Source organism: Bubalus kerabau, chromosome 9 (assembly GCF_029407905.1).
Source record: "Bubalus kerabau isolate K-KA32 ecotype Philippines breed swamp buffalo chromosome 9, PCC_UOA_SB_1v2, whole genome shotgun sequence".
In the NCBI taxonomy this organism is placed as follows: Eukaryota; Metazoa; Chordata; class Mammalia; order Artiodactyla; family Bovidae; genus Bubalus; species Bubalus kerabau.
In genome coordinates this window covers 23,466,528-23,489,357 of record NC_073632.1, presented here as the reverse complement: position 1 = coordinate 23,489,357, position 22,830 = coordinate 23,466,528, and the positions used below count along the sequence as shown (strand labels likewise).

The following is a 22,830-nucleotide window of genomic DNA, read 5'->3' as shown; positions in this document are numbered from 1 at the left end:
TGCCATCCAGCCATCTCATCCTCTGCCGTCCCCTTCTCCTCCTGCCCCCAATCCCTCCCAGCATCAGTCTTTTCCAATGAGTCAACTCTTTGCATGAGGTGGCCAAAGTACTGGAGTTTCAGCTTTAGCATCAGTCCTTCCAAAGAAATCCCAGGGCTGATCTCCTTTAGAATGGACTGGTTGGATCTCCTTGCATAAGTCTGTCTAAAACAACTGACTGAAAGCTTGCCCTGCCCTCCCCAGACTCTGCTCTGTGGGCACTGAAGAAATAACAGGAAATTGGGCTTTTAAGGTGCTAGGAATCCAGTAGGAGAGGCAGAGTTTAAGTAAATAAATAATATAGCATCACCAACTCTCTTCCCAGGTGGCGCTAGTAGTAAAGAAGCCGCCTGCCAAAGCAGGTAGACAATGAGACGCAGGCTTGATCCCTGGGGTCGGAAGATCCCCTGGAGGAGGGCATGGCAACCCACTCCAGTATTCTTGCCTGGAGAATCCCATGGAGAGAGCAGCCTGGAGGGCTAAGGTCCATGGAGTTGCAAAGAGTCGGACACAACTGAAATGATTTAGCACGCACACACGGCAACCTTACGCTATATGTATTGTTATCCTATGCCGGCTAAGAAGACAGAGGTCCAGAGAAACTAAGCAATAAACTCAAGGGCTTGCAGCTAGAAAGTAGCAGAACCAAGGTTTAAACTCGGGTGTACACAGCTATCTCCTCCTCACCCAAAAGCTGAGCAGACATCACTGCCGTTGTCACACACTCGGGGTGGGGGTGGGGAGGGACTATTAATAACACTGGCACAATAAAACATAATTTAGATGGTAAATCAGTCTGCTGGAAAAAAAAGAAAATTCATGATGCACTCTAAAGCCCAGTGTAAGTGACTTGGGGTTATCTGTGCATGACTCCTCTAGTCCTTGGTGTAGATAGCATAGCATCAGCAGTAATTTTAGATACCGTGACAAGGCAGGCATGAGGATGAATTTAGAGAATGAAAAGATGCACTCAACTCGATTAAGCAAAATTTGCTGAATCCCCACTATAAGGGTGATAGACTGGGAGGGAGGGAGAGAGATAAAGTAGAATAAATTTGACCTAAGCCCGAAGTCCAAGAAGCACAGTTGCAGTGAGGGAGGCAGCATTCCCCTCATGGACTATCTTGTGGGATATATGGCAATAAGTTCTAGAACAGTAGAGAGAAGATATAATGGAGCCTGACTTTGGGGAGTTACAAATGCTTTTCAATAGAAAAGATGTTTGAGCTGCCTTTGAATGATGGTGGGTGGGAAGACAGTCAATGAACAGAAGGTAGAAGTTGCCTCTTAGGCCAAAGGGAAGAACAGTCACAGAAGTCGGGGAAAAGGACAAGTTGTATTTAGGGAGACACAGGGGTTAGTTTAGTGTGACTTGAGGACAGGGTATTTGCCAAGGGAATAAGGATGGCAGGAAGAGCAATGGAAAGATACTTGAGGGGTGGACAGGGTAAATAAATTGTGGAGGGTCTTAAATGCCATTCTAAAGAATTGGACTCTTTTTTCTTTTTTTCCTTTCTCTTTTTTTCTTCCTTTTTCCTTTTTTCTTTCAACCTCAGCCAGGATGATTTTATTTTTTATTGGAGTATAGCTCTTTTACAAGTTGTATTAGTTTCTACTGTACAGCGAAGTGACTCAGCTATCCATATACATATACCCCCTCTTTTGGGGGCTTTTTTTTCCCATTTAGGTCACCACAGAGCACTGCACTGAGTTCCCTGTGATATACAGTGGGTTCTCCTCAGTTATCTATTTATACAGTATCGACAGTGTATATATGAACCTTATTTGATACACAGTGCCGCCTATCACAGGATTTTTATCAAGGAGCCACAAATATGAAACAATAAACTTGGTAAAAAATGAAATGTAGTCAAAGAGAAGTCTTCCTTCTCCCCACCCCAACACACCTCCAAAACTCTTCCTTTTCCCTACACATCATCCAGAAAAACCATTTCAGCAGACAGGGAGGGTGTGCCTGCCACGGGAATAAGGAAAACTCGGTGGCATCGAAAGGCATGGGGGATTTGTTCCAGCATGTGTTGGTGACTGGATGGGAGGAGTGCAGAGGGAAGGTGTGCAGGGACTGCTGGGCTCTCTGGATGGAAGCTGATGAGTATCCGTGACCCTGACTGATACAGGGCGCCTGAGGGAGGCAGGTAGATCGGGAAGGCGCCGTTCCGAAGGGACGTGGATGAGACTGACTCTGGTTCAGACATATTTAGTTAGTGGCCAAGTTGGGATCTGCAAGTGAAGGACGCAAAGCTGTTTCTTAGGTGATCATAGAAGCCGTGGGAGCAAACCAGATCCCCCATGAGAGGTAGAGGGGAGTGGGCACGGGGGATGGCAGACAGGGTAGGTCCCGCTCACCTCTCCAGCCCTCCTTTGGCCCTCCTCTCTCTCCCACGCCTCGCTACAAACTGTTATCACTTCCTCGTGGTCTCTGTTGCCTCCCTGCTTTCCCACTAGTGAGCTGCCCAGGGCACATCTCCATGGTGATGCGTCCCAAGAGCCTAGCACAGAGCCCAGGGCGAACTTTCTGCCTAAATGGGAACATGAGTGCAACACGAGGCTAAGGATGCGGACCTGCAGAATCCTAGCAGTTAAAGGAGCAGGTGAAGCCAGAAATATTAATAGGATGGAGCAAAGGTGACTGAAAAAGTGGCCAGAGGAATGGAAAAAGAACCTAAGAAAAGCAGGGACTCAGTGGAGAAGGGATGGAGAATGCTGCTGAGTTTGGCGAGGACCATCTCATGGCAACCCACTCCAGTACTCTTGCCTGGAAAATCGCATGGGCGGAGAAACCTGGTGGGCTGCAGTGCATAGGGTCGCTAAGAGTCAGACACGACTGAGCGACTTCATTTTCACTTCTCACTTTCATGCATTGGAGAAGGAAATGGCAACCCACTCCAGTGTTCTTGCCTGGAGAATCCCAGGGACGGGGGAGCCTGATAGGCTGCCGTCTATGGGGTCGCACAGGGTCAGATACTACTGAAGCGACTTAGCAGCAGCAGCATCCCCCCTGGGGGAACCCAGAGACAGAAGGCTGCTGTGGGTCAGGGAGTCACTGAGTACTGCAATTGTAAGACATTCTGATCATATGCCTCATTAACAAGGTCAAATGAAGAAAATGTAAAGTCCTTGTAAATCTAAGAGCGAAGCTAATAAGATTAGAAGCTGCTGCTACCATTTTTCTACTCATTCTTTTTTTATTCTTTCAATTGAAGTATAGTTGCTATACACTATTATTTGTTACAGGTGGACAGTATAGTGATCCACAATTTTTAAAGGTGCCATTCCATTTATCATTATTATAAAACATTGGCTATATTCCCTGCATTGTACAGTTTATCCTTGTAACTTATGTTATAGACAATATTTTATACTTAACCCCATCCTCCTATCTTGCCCCTCCTCCTTTCTTCTCCCCACTGGTAATCTCTAGTTTGCTGTCTCTAGCTGTCTGTGTCTTTTTTGTTATATTCACTAATCTACTATATGCTTCTACCATTTTATTTAGGTACAGCAGCCAGTCTGACTTTAACAATCCTTTAAGCATCACAGAATCTTCCAAATCATATGATACAATGGACTTGAGTTGGGGCAAACCCTGGGAGATGGTGACAGACATGGAGGCCTGGCCTGATGCAGTTCATGGGGTCACAGAGGGTCAGACAGAACTTGGTGACTGAACAACACCAACAATAATGTGTGCGTTAGTTGGTCTGTCGTGTCTGACTCTTTGCAACTGCATGAACTGTAGCCCACCAGGCTCCTCTGTCCATGGAACTCTCCAGGCAAGAATATTGGAGTGGGTTGCCATTGCCTTCTTCCATGTTGCGGGTAGATTCTTTACCATCTGAGCCGCCAGAGAAGACCAAGTGAAAGTGAAAGTAATTCAGTCATCCCAACTCTTTTGCGACCCATGGACTATACAGTCCATGGAGTTCTCCAGGCCAGAATACTGGAGTGGCTAGCCATTCCCTTCTCCAGGGGATTTTCCCAACCCAGGTCTCCTGCATTGCAGGCAGGTTCTTTACCAGCTGAGGGAAGCTGCTCAGAAAATATGATCATTACTCAGTGTGTGGGATTCCCTCATAACTCAGTCAGTAACGAGTCTGCATGCAATGCAGGAGACCTGGGTTCGATTTCTGGGTGGGAAAAATCCCCTGGAGGAGGAAATAGCAATCCACTCCAATATTCTTGCCTGGAGAATCCTGTGGACAGAGAAGCCTGGCGGGCTATGGAGTTGGAAGAGTTAAACACGACTTAGAGACTAAACCACCACCCAGTGCGTATAACTAAAATTACTGTAGCCTTCTTCCAAATAATACTACCTTACATTATTTCATATTTTATATAAGGCAACCAGTAAAGCAGCTCAGAACTACCCAATTATTAGTTTTTCAGTGAATAGCAAAGCACTTTCCTCTGGGTTTCAGAAATAACTGAGAACAAAGAGTTTGGCCTCAATCGTTACTTCAATTTTCATTTTTTTCCCATTAACTCATCAAAAGTGTTTAGGCTTTTTCAGTTAGGTAAGATCTGACCCAGTAGACCCAAAGAGGGTTTCATAAATGTTTTTCTTTCTGCAGATGCAAAAGATATTTAAGAAACTTCCAGGATTCAAAGAGATCCATGTGTCAGGATTTAGGTAAGAAAATTGGACTCTTCTCAATTTTTAAATTTACTATCTCTTTATCCTCTTTTAAAAGCAATGTCATGAGGATTTTAAGGTCCCTTATGCCCCAGTTGTTTAACTCTGCCAAATCCTGAAATCTAAATACATTTCAGATAAAGGACTTGTCTAATTAGAACATGACTCTAGGTGATTTTTAAGGCATAACAGAGGAGCTGCTCCTTCCTCCCTCTGGAGTCAGAAACATGGCTTCCTGCAAAGAGCTTGTCCTCTGTCCTTAGCAATGTCACTACAGAACCTCTTAGGAAAATCCTTCAGCAAAGACAGACCCAAAAAAGTAGCAGTTAGTTACCTTATTCTCTGATTGACTGTTTTCCTATCCAGTGCTAAATACCATCATTGTTTAAGCAAATCAGTCTGACCCTGGGCAGACCGGGGAAACTAATAGAGTGGTACCCAAGGGGTAAGAGAATTGGGTGGACAGGGGTGGGGAGGCAAGTACCTTTTTATCATTCTGATGTCTGACCATACTTTTACATCTTTCAGATGTCTGAACCATAGTAATGTATTGCCATGCAAAATTTTAAAAACTGAAATTTTAAATAGAAGACATGAAATAAAATAGTGCCACACTGAAGCAGAATTCCATCATGTTCATAGGGTTTGCTGTCAAGCAGGCATCTCAACAGTCTGATGTGGGTTCAGGATTTGGGGCAAGAATTTTTTTGCATCTTTAAGTTCTCATCATTCAAAACGTTTACAAGTGGGATCATAATATGGTTTTTAAAAAAAAAAAAAAAAACTGTGCCACAGGGCATATAACAGCCCTGGTGTGAGCAAAATGAGATCCCTTGCATGGAGGAGGATGTATAAAATGGGAGGACAGACCTCACTCAAAGTCCTTCCCAGCCTGTCATCATCTGATGTCTTAAAGCAAGAAGGTCCGTAGGGCAGGTCCCACACTCACAGAGAAGAGCTTCGGTGGGGGGTGAGGTGAGGGGCTGTCCATCCATTTATTTCTCACGAGCTATCAGGCACCTCTGGTTTGTGTAATTCCAGAGGAAGGAACTGCTGACGTGAACCACAAAAGTAACAAAAGTTGAAACTCTTAACATTCACCAAAGCAAACTCAGTTTTTTTCCCCTTAATTTTAAGATGCTGCTCCACAGTACTCCATGTGAAATCAGATGGATTAGAGGGGAATAAAAAGTGATAGGAGGATACTAGTGTAGACGCAAGGTCTTCTTGATAGATCATTGCAGTGAAAGAACAAATTTTTAATTTAAACCTGATGGAAATGATAGGAATTCTCTTGGTGAATGCTCACATACTCATTATCCCCACCCTTCAAATAAATTGAAAAACTAATAATAAAAAAAAATAACTGTTTACAAAGAAGACCAAAATGTCAGGTGATGAAATTTTGCATGGTAAAAATTGTAAAGACATATCCCTTGAAATTGCATCTTTCCCATGTGTTTTTCTCTGTAAGAATTTATTCTTATTTCTGTCAAGGATGCTTATAATGTAAATTTGATCACATTTTGTCAATGATTTCCATTATGTTGCATAGAATTAGGCTCCCAGAAAATATTTTGACCTCTGAATACAATAAATAATATGCTTATGAGTGTGGCAAATTTTTAACCATGAAAACAATGCTCAGAATATTGTAAAGCAAACTTATTATGAAGGAAATTGCTTTCCATGGAGCCAGATCCTCCTACAGAAGACCTAAAACTGCAGGAGCCTCAAAGTACCCTCTTTTTGTGAGCTCAATTGTGGAAAACCTGATCTACAATTGAACAAGTACGTTTAGATCAGTGACCTCATTTGATTCTTTCAACACAACTGGGAAGTAATTAGAACACCTATTATTACCATAATTATAAGGAGGAGCAGTAAAAGTTCCACTTTAAATATTGCTGTAACAATCATCCAGTCTAGTTAGAAAATGCTGTACCTAGTCGCTCGGTCGTGTCCAACTCTTTGCGACCGCATGGACTGCAGCCCACCAGGCTCCTCTTTCCATGGGGATCCTCCAGGCAAGAACATTGGAGTGGGCTGCCATGCCCCTCTCCAGTGGATCTTCCCAACACAGAGATCAAACCCAGGTCTACACGCATTGCAGGCAGATTCTTTACTGTCTGAGCCACTAGGGAAGCCCAAGATCACTCTGAGTGGGTAGCCTACCCCTTCTCCAGGGAATCTTCCCAACCCAGGAATCGAACCGGGGTCTCCTGCATTATAAGTGGATCCTTTACCAGCTGAGCTACCAGGGAAGCCCAGTTAGAGGGTATACTCCTTCAAAAACTTACACACAAATATCCACAGAAACTTAATTGTATTAGCCAAGAACTGGAAACAACCCCAATGTCCTTCAACAGAGCCGTAGATAAACAAACTGTGGTATATTCTTATCACAGACTTCTACTTAGCAAAGGAACAAACTACTGGAATGCACAACAACATGGATTTATTTCAAAATAATTATGTTGAGTGAAAGATGCCAGGAAAAAAAAAAAAGGAGTATGGTATACTTCAACTTGCATTTAACTCTAGATCATGAAAAGCAGGGCTTCCCAGGTGGCACTAGTGGTAAAGAACTTGCCTGCCAATGCAGGAGACTGAAGAGACTCAGATTCCATCCCTGAGTTGAGAAGAGCCCTTGAAGGAGGGCCTGGCAACCCACTCCAGTATTCTTGCCTGGAGAATCCCACAGAGAGAGGAGCCTGGCTGGCTACAGTCCATAGGGTCGCACAGAGTTGGCCATGACGGGACCGACTTAGCATGCAAGCACGCACAATGCAAGCTAGTCTACAGTGAGAGAAAGCAGATCAGTTGTTCCTTAAGGAGGGGGACACGGAGAGGGATTATAAACAGGGGAAGAAGGGGAAGATTATAAACAGCCATCAGTAAACTTTTGGGGGTATGAATTTGATTGCAGTGATGGTTTCACGGGTGTATATATGAAATTTATCAGACTGTACATGTGCAACATGTGTAGTTTGTTTCATGACAATTGCATCTCAAAAAAACAATTCTGTGAAGTTAATAGGATTAGGGTCTTGGCCCAGGAAGCTTGGTCTTTCTCCAGAGCTTCACGGATTGAAAACTATTGCTGAAAACAAGCAAGAGACAAGCCCTGAATAAATGTCTAGCAGTAGAAGCAGAGGCCATTTCAGTCATGTTACATCAAAGAATGAAGTGAATGACTTTGTGATCCAGGAAGAAAGAACAGCAATGCAAATCCCATCACGTGTGTAGAGTGTCCTTGTCAGCAATTAGCGCGTGAGACCGGAGAAGGTGATGGACCCCGCTCCAGCACTCTTGCCTGGAAAATCCCATGGATGGAGGAGCCTGGTGCACTACAGTCCATGGGGTCGCTAAGAGTCAGACATGACTGAGCGACTTCACTTTCACTTTTCACTTTCATGCATTGGAGAAGGAAATGGCAACCCACTCCAGTGTTCTTGCCTGGAGAATCCCAGGGACGGGGGAGCCTGGTGGGCTGTCATTTGTGGGGTCGCACAGAGTCGGACACGACTGAAGCAACTTAGCAGCAGCAGCAGCACTTGAGACATAAAGTGGGAAAACTGAATGTAGCTTCTGAACTAAATTCACATATATGCCCAGAGAAGACCAGAATGTTTTTTTCAGTCTGGTGACCAAATGACCTTTCTGGCACAAACATTGCAAAATGAACCCAGGTTTATGGCCAGGGCTTGAATACCAGTTCTGCCACTTTCCACATGATAGCTTTCCCTCTCTCTGCATCTTCCCTTACCTATGAAATAGGAGTTGCTGTTGCAAAGATTAAATGAGGACACTCCTAAACTGCCTCCAACAAACCACCCTCTCAGTAAACAGGTATTTGTTTTTCCTGCACCCTTTTGCATGGTAGATTGTACCGTCCCCCTTAAGTCTTACTGATGAAACCAATTCAAAAAACAATCAGTCAACAAAACTCCAGTTCCAGTGTCAAGTCTCAAATAAATTATCTTCAGGAATAAACTAACCATATAATGCCATACAGAGGATGAGAAATCCATTTACAAAATATTTTCTTAAAAAAACTTCCTGGTACTAGTAGCCCTGAAAACCTAAGAGCTATAGGATATATTTGCAAACTCTATAAAAGGAATATAAGGAAATCAAAGAGTTTAAGGATGCATAATCTTTGAATTAGGGCTCAAATTCTAATAAGAGGCATCATAGAATAATGTTTACTTCCTGAGATTCATATGGTTCTCAAAATTTCCACCCAGATTCTGATGGCAGTTTATATATTTCCTTCAAAGCTCTGAACCAACATGAGAGACAATGTAATATGTATATGAATTGATTCATTGAATATCTCAGTAAATTTCTTGAAAATTCTTTCTCCTTTCCATGGTTCCATTGTGCATGATGAAATGAAGACCAAAGAAAGAAAGAGATGGGTAATCTAAACTTTTTTTCCTACTATTTTGAAATATAGTACATCCCCCCACATAGACACATTTATATGCTTATCTCTTAGAGATCATTTTTACATAAAAAATCTGGATAAGTCATTGACTCTTGATGACTTAGTTTAATGGGAGTAACTGATCAATTGGTCAGAAGTAGAAAAGAATTCTTGAATCAAGATCACTACTTGAGATATGCAGGTAAAAGGTGACTTTATCTGTGGAAGTGTCTTCTATAAAACTCAAAAGCTTTTCAAAAGAAAAACATAGAAGCACCTATCTGCAATGCAAGTATGTCTCAACAATTTCCTAAATGTCATTTGTGATGGGAAGTTGTCAGTCTGGTTGCACACTCGTGCATGCAACATATTTAGGTCTGGAATAAAGCAGAGAAACTAATTTGCCCCCTGGCTCCAAGGTCAGCGTGACTGGGCAAAGGGCCCACTATACCTTAGAGAGCTCAGTAATAGGCATCCAGCTTGGCTCCTGTAATTGATGAAATAACCAAATGTAGACTTTGACTAATCATGTGGCCTAAAGAACTGCTGAGAATACACATTATTGGCTCCTGTGGCCTTTAAAACATTTTTGTATCCCTCTGTGTGAATTTATGGCATAAACAAAGAGGTGAAATCTGGTCCTAGACAACAGAGGTAGAGAGAATCCTATTTCATTTATAAATGCATAAGGGCATTGAATCAATAAATATGAGAATAAATACAGTTAATCATGAACTACTTCCCTTTCTCTTTTCTCACATCTTCCTTCCAAGATGTTATTTTAAAAGCAACTTGAGGGAAGACAAAATTATGTTTAATATAGAGTTGTATTTTTTTAATTAAAAAATGCTTCTTGAAAAAAACAGGAAGGAAATAGCCTTGAGAACCGAAGCTTTGACTGATCAACACCAGCAACTCTTGGCAATTAACACTTTTTCACAAAGACCTGACATGAAAATCTATGGCCCCTTGATCCAGTTAGCAGTCCCTCTTCAAGCTGGATTTAAGTCTTATCATAACAATCTATTTCAGAGCTAAAATATACATTAATTCTTTCCTACCTTTCAAATAAGGTAGGATAAACACTTATCAGTGTTCCTGATAAACACTGAAATTAGTTTCAAGTGTGATATTCATTAAGAGCCCATCAGGAAAGAGGTTGAAGCTGTCCTGAAGCTTTGTAGCAGCATAGTGATTCTCTTTACAAGGCATGTAACAATGGCTTTGGATGCAACGTGTCCCCTGCTGTCTACAGGACAAGCTCCACAGAGATGCAACTTACAGCCATCTTTAAGAAAGGCAAGGCAGAAGCAAAAAGCCCTGCCAGTGACCCTCTGTCACTTGATTCCAACCAAATTGAAAGTGAAGGAGACCCTCGTGGAACGACGGAGGAAGAGAAGCAAAGAGAACTCTATCCCACAGCTTCAGAGCTCAGGAAGCTGATCAGCAGAGCCCTGGAGGAAGACCAGTCCTTGGATGTGGGGACAATTCAGTTCACTGATGGTCAGTGGGTGATTTCATAGCTCTGGGATTATCCTCATTCTGACAGAGACAAGGAGGCAAGAATGTCTCCTGGTCACTGTCATTTTAATGGGTCCTGTAGAGTTGATCATTTCTGCGGCTTTCATTGCTTTTTTGTTTTGTTGTTTTGCTATTTTCAGTTGCTAAGTCATGCCCACCTCTTTGTGACCCCATGGATTACAGCACACCAGGCCTCCCTGTCCCTCACTATTTCCCAGAGTCTTCCCAAGTTTGTGTCCATTGCGTAAGTGATGCCATCCAACCATCTCATCCTCTGTCATCCTTTTCTCCTTTGCCTTCAATCTTTCCCAGCATCAGGGTCTTTTCCAGTGAGTCAGCTGTTCGCATCAGGTAGCCAAAGTATTGGAGCTTCAGCATCAGTCTTTCCAATAAGTATTCAGGGTTGATTTCCTTTAGGATTCCCTGGTTTGATCTCCTTGCTGTCCAAGGGACTCTGAAGAGTCTTCTCCCACACCATAGTTTGAAAGCATCAATTCTTCTGCACTCTGCCTTCCTTATGGTCCAACTGTGACTCTGGAAGGTATCATTTCTGTCTTTCCTCACTGTCCCCAGGGTCTCATTTGATAAAGCTTTCATGACCACTTCATGCCATAAATAGCTCCATCCAGCTCAACAACAGTCACCCACCAAGTCCAGGTGGAGAGAAGAACCTGTGTTGTATTCCCCTGGCACAACCCAGATTCCCTCATCTAGTAAATTGGTCAAGGCCCAGGAGGAAACAGATGGCACATTCAAATTAGAATAATTTGAGAAGAGTTTGATAAAGGGACTATTTATAAAGGTTTCCCTAATGCCCAGAGGTAGAGAAGGAAATGGCAACCCACTCCAGTATTCTTGCCTGGAAAATTCCATGGACAAGAGGATCCTGATGGGTTACAGTCCACGGGGTCACAAAGAGTCAGACACGACTGGACATGCACTCTATGCCAGAGGACTAGAACAGTTCCCTGGGGCTGGAAGCAGCAAGGCCCCGCCACTACCTCCAGGCCTAATCTAACCAACAGTCCCCAACCTTTTGGGCACCAGGGACCAGTTTCATGGAAGACAGATGAAGGGGGAAGGAAATAGTTCAGCAGTAATGCAGCGGTGGGGAGCCATGCAGGAACGGCAAATGAAGCTTTGCTCCTTCACCTGCCATTCACCTTCTGCTGTGCGGCCCAGTTCCTATCAGGCCTTGGACTGGTATGGGCCTGAGAGTTGAGGACCCCTCATCTAAGCCAGCCCAAAGACAGGGAGCAAGGAACCACGGATATGGTTCATATAAGTCAACTTCCCAGGGCAGAGAGTTGTGGAGAGAGAAGAGTGTATAGATCTAAAGAAGTCAGCAGAGAAGCAGGACCCTCAGAGGGTGCCTGGAGGGACCCAGGAGCCTGGACTCTGCACAATTCCCGGTGCTCCAGGCATAATAGATGAGCACTGGAAATGCCATTTTAGTGTGACCTGGTGTGAAACTGGCATTCTCTGTCAGTTCTGTTTCTGTAATTTAGATAGTCAAACTCAACTCTGGAAAACTTTACAAAGATCTCTTGGGGTTAGATAGAGGGCATGTCAGTAAAGATGTCAGCAAGCATTAAAGTCCTCTTGGTTCACTTTTGAATTTCTAGTTCAGTGAAAAACTTCAGGTTCATCTCCAAGGCCACCTGATACTCTGGGTTTGTCTCTTGGTTAAATCCTTTGGGATAATCTGAAAATCCAGCTTCAGGGTGGAAGCAAGCAAGGACTCACAATGGTCCTTGGTTCCAGTATTTATTCTAGACATTCCTTTCTTTGTCAGCTTAGCAATATCTTTGTTCCCACTGGCCTAGCCAGTGAGCCTGCCTGCTTGGTCCAAATGTGTACAACTAAAGACCTTAAAAACCACCTTAATAACTGTTCTATCACCTAGACTTGCACCATGCACCTCCTGCATCCATCCTTCGGTAGATCCTAAAGGATCAATGACCACCAATGCATCTGATGCTGATTTCTTGATCATCTGTTGTACCCTCCTTAAGCACTGACTTTTGCCACATTTTACAACCCTCACTGTTTTACTGCCCCAACCACAAAAAAAAAAAAAAAAATGGGCAGGGGGGACGTTGAACCCTTGTGATATTTTTTTCACCCACAGAAATTGTTGGGTCATTGCCAAGCCTGGATCCTGACACCCAGTTGGTGCTGCCCACTCTCCTCACTGCTATCACAAAGGTGAGTTTGTTATCCTTTGTCCTTCAAATAGGAACAAAGCCTCCAAACTTCCATCAGAAAAAAACAGCCTAAGGACTGAACAGAGCAAGATCCCCTCTGCAGTGCCAATTGAATCTAAAAAAGAATGAATACATGTATATATATAACTGAGTCACTTAGTACACCTGAAACTAACACAACATTTTAAATCACTATACTCCAATACAAATAATCAAATAAATATAATTATTTTCTGTGTTTTACAGGCAGTACTTGCTTACCCACTTTCAGTGTCTGTATTAATAAGACATAATACAACTTGCATTTCAAATATCATTAAATTCAAAGTTTTCTTCAATATAGTTAGAGCTTTGTTCCAATTAGAATCAGAATTTGCCTTTTTTGATAAAACAAATTATGTGTTCATGAAGTGAAAAAGAATACTTACAGTAGAATGTATTATTTGACTTTGACTTTCTGACACAAATACAAGCATAAAAATGCATTTGTTCTCAAGTCTTAAGGTCTCTATATATTTATGGGGGGGTTGCAAGCATAAATTAATGTCTTGGGAAGTACAAAGTTATAAATTCAGTAATAATTTTTGTATTTCATTTAAAGGTGTGTTCATTTAATTTATGCTAAAAGTTGTCACTGGGGGTTCATAACTGAAAGTGCTGACTAAGCTCTATTCCCTTTTTTAATGATAGAAGTCATAAGTTCAAACGTGATTGACGCATGTTTCAAAGTATTTCGGTTATAAGTCAACCCTACACAGGCAGACTCAGTTAGCCAAGAGATTATATTCTGCTACTGTATCAATGCATCTTTTCCATTCAGGACTTGTTTATATATCAGAACCTGTATCAAAATCTACAGTAGGTTCAAGTCAACTACTGGCCAAAACAAAAAAAATGATTTGTTTAAATTTAATTGAAAAGAAAAAATACAGAGCATAGCCCTTCTCAGATACAGAGCAATGTCCCTTGTCAACAGCTGTCTCTAAATCCTTCTTCAGGATGCTACTCTGAGTCCAGAACTTCCTCTTGGTCAACCGAGGCTGGAGGCAGTGGACAGAGCAGGACACAGCCTACCTGGTGAGTAGAGTCTATGTTCTAGAGTCATAGACCCTTCCCGTAGGGTCTATGTTAGATGACAACATCCTCTCTGAGGACTACATCTATGACACTGCTTCAAAGTCCAGTGATTAAAATCCTCCTCAGCCCAGGAGAGGGTTGGCTCTCCACAGCATTTCCAAGAGGAGAGCCATCCACTGAACTCCTTCTTCTGACGAGGCAATCACCCTCAGCCTCCTTTCCTCAGCTCTCAGCTCCAGTCCCACAGAGAACATTGAAAGCCCTTTCCCGACAGATCTGGTGAAAGAAGCTGAAACCAAAGCAGCACCAACTGCCCACACAGAACAGCTGTCTCTGCTGGGCTTCAAAGCTGAGAGTTTGTCAGGACAAGGTAGGTCCTAAAGCCTGCATCCACGGCAAAGAGCTATGGAGACAGAGGACGGGGCCCTTACAATCAGTGTTTATTTTCCTGTTCACCATATACAGGTTGCCATGGATACTGTCTGTTCTTCCATGTGTGTTTCTTTACTGCCAGTCAGCACATGTGTAATTGGTCTATAAAGATGTCAGTAAATACTGAAATCCTCCTGGTTCACTTTTTTTATATTTTTTTACTTTTTCAGTAATTTTTTTTAAATTGAAGTGCAGTTGATTTGCCATGTTGTGTTAATTTCTGCTATATAGCAAAGTGATTCAGTCATACATATGTACACATTTTTTTCAGATTTTTTCCATTATGGTTTCTCACAGGATATTGAATATAATTCCCTGTGCTATACAGTAGGGATCTTATTGTTTATTCATCCTGTATATAATGGTTTGCATCTGCTAAACTCAAGTTCCCAACCCTCCCTGAACACCCACCCTCTTGGCAACCATGAGTCTGTTCTCTATATTTGTGAGTCTATTTCTGTTTTATAGATAGTTTCATTTGTGTCTTATTTTAGAGTCCACATATAAGTGATATTATATGGTACTTGTCTTTCTCTTTCTGACTAACTTCAATTAGTATGATAATCTCTAGTTCCATTCATGTTGCTGAAAGTGGTATTGTTTCATTCTGTTCTATAGCTGAGTAGTGTTCCATTGTTTATCTATACCACATCTTTATCCATTCATCTGTCAACACGTTTAGGTTGTTTCCATGTCTTGGCTATTGTGAACAGTGATGCTATGAGCATTGAGATGCCCGTATCTTTTTAAATTACAGTTTTGTCTGGACATATGCCCAGGATTAGGATTGCTAGATCATATAGTAATTCTATCTTTAGTTTTTTGAAGCTTCGAGTTCACGTCTGAATTTTCAAGAATGTTTAATTTTGAGGCAATGGGGTCAAGTTTTCTCATAATTTAAGAGGAAATCTTTATCAATATATGAAGACCTTAGGAAAACAAAAACCAATATTCTGCAGAAGAGTCCTTTTTTAGTGCAAAAAATAGTGGATATAATGGCTTTGAAAGTGAAAGTTAGTCACTCAGTCTTGTCCAATTCTTTGTGACCCCATGGCCTATAGTCCACCAGTCTCCTCTGTCCATGGGATTCTCCAGGCAAGAATACTGGAGTGGGTTGCCATTCCTTCTCCAGGGGATCTTCCCAACCTGGGATCGAACCCAGGTCTCCTGCATTGCAAGCAGACTCTTTTACCAACTGAGCCCCCAGGGAAGCCTCTTAGGAATCTCTATGCTTCCCACTTTATACAGCTCTCTGGTGAAGCTCTAAATAAAAATGCCTTTAAGGAAACATGGAACCTCAGAATATGAGGCTGATAAGTATGATCTGTGATTCTAAGTGAAAATGCCAGGGAAGATTGTCGTTGTTGATATTTTTACAGGCATTTTACTGTTGTAGTTAGGGCTCTTTACAAACTTCTACAGGTTTGAGTGGTCTATCTCATTTCTATTTTCCTCATAAACCTTTTGTGAAATTAGTATGTAATTTTATTGTATACAAAGTTTTTCCCAAAAACATACATAACATGATTGCAGAACCACCTATACAGATCATATTTGGTTTGCATGATTACCAGTGAATGCATGTTAACCACATGATACAGTTATCTATTTCTGCATTATAAATCACCCCTGAAGTTAGTGTCTTAAATTAACAACCATTTATTTTGCCCATAACTCTGAAATTTGGGCAGGAATCAGTAGGGACAGCTCTTCTCTGCCCCATGTTGTGTCAGCTAGACTATCTCAACTGGTGTTGAAGATCTTTTTTCAAGAGGGCTCACTCCCATGGCTAGCAAGTTGGTGCTCAGTCAGAGCTATTGGCTGGAGTACTCATTTCTCTGTCTATCCTCTTCGAGGGGCTGCTTGAGCTTCCTCCCAGCATGACAGCTGGTTTCAAAGAGTCATTACCACAAGAGAAAAAAAGCTGAAGGTGCCAATCTCCTCAGGGCCCAGAAACAGTGTCACTTCCTCACATACCAATGGTTAGGCAGCCATTTGTTTAAAGAGGAGGGAACACAGATCTTGTCTCTTGATGGAAAAAGTAACAAAGCATTTATGGCTATTGATAATCAGCCACAATCCACATCAACCACTACTTTGACTTTTAAATTACTTAAAAGTTGGTTGGATAAAACAAACCAATTTTTGATGACACGAGGGATATAAAGTTCTTACTGAATCCCTTTCCTTCATTATGATATAAAAAAAGCTTTATTATAAGATCAGCATTTCAGGTATATTAACTAAAATGATAGTATATCTATGATGAAAGTATTATTGTATTTTCAAAATTGCATTACCGTTTTCATTTTATTATACATTCCTTCCATTCATAAATATATCATAGAACACTAAAGCTGGAAGGACTCTTAGACATAGTCTAGTTAAACTTTATGTTTCACAGGTAAGAAAACCAAGGCTAGAGATGGGAAGTGCCTTGCTCAAGGTCACATCATAGCTGGTCACAAAGCCAGGACCATCCATATGCTTGGCTTAAGTAGCCCCATCATTTAAAATACTATGTTCTTTCAATCTTGTTTGCCCTCCACTCATAGCCTTTTCTTTCTTTATTTCACTACACTGTCATTGTTTTAGTAGTCTAGCCTTGTAAGTCTTCACCTCCTAATCTTACCTCCTAATCACCAGTTTTCACAAGGTTTCACACATTCAGTTCAGTTCACTCAGTCATGTCCGACTCTTTGTGAGCCCATGAATCGCAGCACGCCAGGCCTCCCTGTCCATCACCAACTCCTAGAGTTCACCCAGACCCACGTCCATCAAGTCAGTGATGCCATCCAGCCATCTCATCCTCTGTCGTCCCCTTCTCCTCCTGCCCCCAATCCCTCCCAGCGTCAGAGTCTTTTCCAATGAGTCAACTCTTCGCATGAGGTGGCCAAAGTACTGGAGTTTCAGCTTCAGCGTCATTCCCTCCAAAGAAATCCCAGGGCTGATCTCCTTCAGAATGGACTGGTTGGATCTCCTTGCAGTCCAAGGGACTCTCAAGAGTCTTCTCCAACACCACAGTTCAAAAGCATCAGTTCTTACAGGGACACAATTTTCACAAAAATCACAGATTTTGTTTTCATTTTGCATTCATGGAAATGCAGCTTCATTTCCATCTTCATTTTACTTGACGCTGCTGGCGTGAGTTCCTGCTGATGCTGCCTTCTTGAAACGCCTTCATTTGTCCTCCACAAATGAGTCATTCTTGTTTCTTATGTTTTATCAATAATCTTTTAATTAAAATGCTGCATCATTCCCCAAAAAAGATAATGATGGTTTACAGACATATATGAAACACAGTAAGGTTTTGTTTTTGAAGAATTGAAAGAAAATGGAAGAAAAGATGAAACAAAGCTAGGTCAGATGATACTTTTACAGTAGTAATATGTTTGGGAACAAGACAGAGGTGATGGTTACACTATATTGTGAATTTTCCTCACAATTACTGAATCTTTTATTTTTTTTTAAGTCATCAGATATTTATAACTAACGAATAATTTTAGAATAACAGAATTAAGACAATATTTAGCTGAATAGCATCATCCCATCTTTTGTATATTCAACATTTTACAATTTGAACCATTTGTTTAAATTTTATTTTATTGAAGTATAGTTGATTTACAGGGTTGTGTTAAGTTCTGCTGTACAGCAAAATGATCAGTTATACACATATTTGCATTCTTTTCCATACTCTTTTCCATTATGATGTATCATAGAATATTGCTGCTAAGTCGCTTCAGTCGTGTCCGACTCTGTGCGATCCCATAGACGGCAGCTCACCCGGAACACTGGCGAATCCCAGGGATGGGGGAGCCGGGTGAGCTGCTGTCTATGGAATCGCACAAAGTTGGACACGACTGAAGCGACTTAGCAGCAGCAGCAGAATATTGGATATAGTTCCCTGTGCTATACAGTACAACCTTACTGTTTATCCATTCTGTATATAATAGTTCGCATCTGCCAATCTCAATACTTCCCTCCCCCACCCCCTCCCCCTTGACAAACACAAGTCTGTAGGCTGTGTTTGTGAATCTGTTTCTGTTTTTTAGATTATCTCATTTGTTGAAACATCCACTTTAAAATGTCAAGCTTCATGCTGTTTCACCTCAATAATATTTTTTTAAAAGTCACATGATTCTGTAGGGAAAATTGTATGCAAAATAAACATCAGAAAGGTCTTTGTGTGCTTTAGGTGGTTCATGAATTTGGCTTTGAGATTCTTGGCAGACTGTACAGTGAGGACAAGACAATTAGTCACACAACTTGGAATCTGTGTGCTTACAGCATGGTAATTGCTTAGGAGAAAAATTTTCTCCTACAGGTCCTTTTAAGGAGGAGCGTCTGGGTTACAGTGAACCGTGTCCTGTCTGCATCAGCTTCCCTACAGCATAAACTTGCTGTCAGATATTTCCTAGAAAGCGTTCACTTCCTAGGAGAGGCATAGCCAATTCCCAAGCCCAGTTCACGACAGCAGTTCCATGAGAGGTCAGGTGCTGACCGACTGCCTTAACTCAAGGATTGATTTTAGAATATCCATGGAATGACTATACTACATAACCTTCTGCCAATGTTCTATAAAATAAAATTTAAAAAAATTATGCTCAAAACTGAGCTTTTGATTAGTATTGACCAAGAAGCACTATATTTGCTGGCCTGGGCTTAGACAACAAATATGCTGTGTTGCCAATGAATGGCAGATTCATACACTTTCAAAATCAGCCCAACCAGGGATAGAAAAGACATATCTCAATGACCAATGAAGACCCCAATTAGAAAACCTCCCTGACAAAAAAGGACATTTATGTAGAACAGAGCTGGTCGTGGAACAAAGAGCAGCTCTAGGCAGGACCAAGGCTTCCCTTCCTCATAAAATTCTGGGTCTTTCCCCAGCACAGGTAGCTGACAGCCAGACTCCACAGCCCTGCACATTGGCATCACTAAGGTAAATCCAACCTGGAAAATTTTTAAGGTCAGTGTCACCAAACACCCACTAAGCTATTAAAATTTCAGTCAAGTACTCATAGAAAGCTCTCAACTGAAGTAGTTTAATATAATGGTTAATCCTTTGAGATAAAGTACTTGCAAAATGTGCCTCTGGAACTCTAAATAAATTGGTATCTATCTTGCCTGGAATTCTGTGGTCTTCTATTTTTACTTTTTTAGGGTACCCCTTTCTTTCTTGCAGAGCCAGTTGTCTGTTAAGATCACACCTACTTCATAAATATAAGTCATATACCTATAGAATAAACTCAACATACTCTTCTCCATATAACATACATCTAACACATTCAAAAGTAGTATCAAATCGTTAGGATAAAAATTTTGTGTTTTGGTTTGGTTTGGGTTTGGTTTGGTGTAGGGGTGTGTAGGCAGCAATACATTTTCCTTTTCACTCATTAGAATGATGACCTGAACTATCAAAAAAGAAGCTCTTTAGTGTTCTCCCAAATACCAGAGTTTTTCACTTGCTAGAATGCCTTTTAAGATGAAAGCCATATCTCTCAATAATTTGCAATATTTTAAAGGTGAAAAAGCAAACTTTAGGCAGAGCTATTTTATATTGGACATTTTTTTGCCTTTTATTACCCTATATTAGACTGGATTCTCCAGAGAAACAGAACCAATAGGGGAGTGAGTGAGTGAAGTCGCTCAGTTGTGTCCAGCTGTTTGTGACCTCATGGACTGTAGCCTGCCAGACTCCTCTGTCCATGGGATTTTCCAGGCAAGAATACTGGACTGAGTTGCCATTTCCTTCTAGAGGGGATCTTCCTGACCCAGGGATCAAACCCGGGTCTCCCACACTGCAAGCAAACTCTTTACCATCTGAGTTACCAGGGAAGCTCAATAGGGGATTAGATATAGAGAAAGATAGAGATGATAGTGACAGAGGAAGAGATAGAGAGATGATTGAGATACAGACAGAGATCGAAAAAGAGCCCACTTGGGCTTCCCAGGTGGTGCCAGTGGTAAAGAATCCACTTGCTAAAGCAGGAGATATAAGAGACTTGGGTTTTATCCCTAGGTCAGGAAGATCCGCTGGAGGAGGGCACGGCAATCCACTCCAGTATGCTTTCCTGGAGAATCCCATGAAAAGAGGAGTGTGGCGGGCTGTAGTCCATAGGGTAGCACAGAGTTGGATACAACTGAAGCAACTTAGCACACAGCATGCAGAGAGATGATAGAGACAGGGAAAGAGAGAAAGAGAAAGAAATAGAGATAGGTTTACTATAAGGAATTAGCTCATATGGTTATAGAGGCTGGTGACATCCCAGATTTACAGTCAGTAAGCTGGAGACCCAGGAGCATCAGTGGTGTAAGTCCCAGTCTGAGTCCAAGTCCAAAAGCAAAAGAAGACCAGGATTCCATCTCAAAGACAAGGAGAGAGAGTAAACTCTACCTTACTTCACCTTTTGTCCTATTCAGGCCTCCAACAGATTGGGTGAGGCCCACCCACATTAGGGAATAACCTGCTTTACTCAGCCTGCTAATTCACATCTTAATTCCACCCTGAAACACCCTCACAGACATGCCCAATGCCAATAGTGTTTATCCAAATATATGGACACCCCATGGCCCAGTCAAATTAGCCATCACAGCCCTTATCTGGGTAATAGGTCAAAACGCCATGGGTTTCTGGTTTTTCTTAATCTTGCCTCAGCCTTTGACTCCAGTGAAAGGAATCAGTGAGATGAGCTAAACTGAACGAACCCGTTGGAGAACTGGCGGATCATGTTCCATGAGGTCAAGGACTTGGTCTGTTTCTATTTATTGCAGTAACTTCAATGTGAAGCCAGATGCTTAGAAAATCTAAACAGGTAATTGACCCACATTAAATGAGTTGAAGGAGTTAATGGACAAATTTATAGCATAATACCTCCGTGAAATTCAGAATTGAGGGGTTAATTTGATTATTTCCCTTTTTGAAAGAGGAAGTGAAGTGAAAGTGTTAGTCACTCAGTCGTTGTCTGACTCTTTGCGATCCCATGGTCTGTCCATGGGATTCTCCAGGCAAGAATACTGGAGTGGATTGCCATACCCTTCTCCAGGGGATCTTCCCAACCCAGGGATCAAACCCAGGTCTCCTGCATTGCAGGCAGATGCTTTACCATCTGAGAAGCTCAGAGAGAGCCAATTAAGTGGTCCAGAATGAGGTGTCTTCTGGTTGGATTGCTCACCATTCCCACAATATGGCATCCATATTCACACTTTTGTGGGTCTACACAAATTATTTTCTCATGTGCTTATAATACCTATCCTTCCTTCTAGCCTGAAGACCTCCTACTGACACTTTAAGTTCCAGCTAATGTGCCACCTCCTCTATGAAGCTTTTCCCCAAGTGCTACCTGTTCAGTTCAGTTCAGTTCAGTCGATCAGTTGTGTCCGACTCTTTGCGACCCCATGAATTGCATCACGCCAGGCCTCCCTGTCCATTACCAACTCCCGGAGTTCACCCAAACTCATGTCCATCGAGTCGGTGATGCCATCCAGCCATCTCATCCTCTGCCGTCCCCTTCTCCCCTTGCCCCCAACCCCTCCCAGCATCAGAGTCTTTTCCAATGAGTCAGCTCTTCACTTGAGGTGGCCAAAGTACTGGAGTTTCAGCTTCAGCATCATTCCTTCCAAAGAACACACCCAGGACTGATCTCCTTTAGAATGGACTGGTTGGATCTCCTTGCAGTCCAAGGGACTCTCAAGAGTCTTCTCCAACACCACAGTTCAAAAGCATCAATTCTTCGGCACTCAGCTTTCTTCACAGTCCAACTTGCACATCCATACATGACCACAGGAAAAACCGTAGCCTTGACTAGACGGACCTTTGTTGGCAAAGTAATGTCTCTACTTTTGAAGATGCTATCTAGGTTGGTCATAATTTTCCTTCCAAGGAGTAAGCATCTTTTAATTTCATGGCTGTAGTCACCATCTGCAGTGATTTTGGAGCCCCAAAAAATAAAGTCTGACACTGTTCCCACTGTTTCCCCATCTATTTCCCATGAAATGATGGGACCAGATGCCATGATCTTCGTTTTCTGAATGTTGAGCTTTAAGCCAACTTTTTCACTCTCCTCTTTCACTTTCATCAAGAGACTTTTTAGTTCCTCTTCACTTTCTGCCATAAGGGTGGTGTCATCTGCATATCTGAGGTTATTGATATTTCTCCCGGCAATCTTGATTCCAGCTTGTGTTTCTTCCAGCCCAGCGTTTCTCATGATGTGCTCTGCATAAAAGTTAAATAAGCAGGGTGACAATATACAGCCTTGACGTACTCCTTTTCCTATTTGGAACCAGTCTGTTGTTCCATGTCCAGTTCTAACTGTTGCTTCCTGACCTGCATATAGGTTTCTCAAGAGGCAGGTCAGGTGGTCTGATATTCCCATCTCTTTCAGAATTTCCCACAGTTTATTGTGATCCACACAGTCAAAGGCTTTGGCATAGTCAATAAAGCAGAAATAGATGTTTTTCTGGAA

General features: G+C 42.0%; 1 protein-coding gene across 1 annotated transcript in view; it reads left to right on the top strand.

Annotated features, from left to right (window-relative positions):
* The window catches only part of IMPG1 (interphotoreceptor matrix proteoglycan 1), a 56,117-nt gene that overhangs the window by 12,275 nt on the left and 21,012 nt on the right, over positions 1–22,830 (top strand). Inside the window, exons 7-11 of the mRNA XM_055534730.1 lie at positions 4,632–4,690; positions 9,097–9,117; positions 10,381–10,628; positions 12,778–12,854; positions 13,852–13,930. Of these exons, the coding sequence (XP_055390705.1) occupies positions 4,632–4,690; positions 9,097–9,117; positions 10,381–10,628; positions 12,778–12,854; positions 13,852–13,930 (484 nt within the window). The remainder of the gene's footprint in view (positions 1–4,631; positions 4,691–9,096; positions 9,118–10,380; positions 10,629–12,777; positions 12,855–13,851; positions 13,931–22,830) is intronic.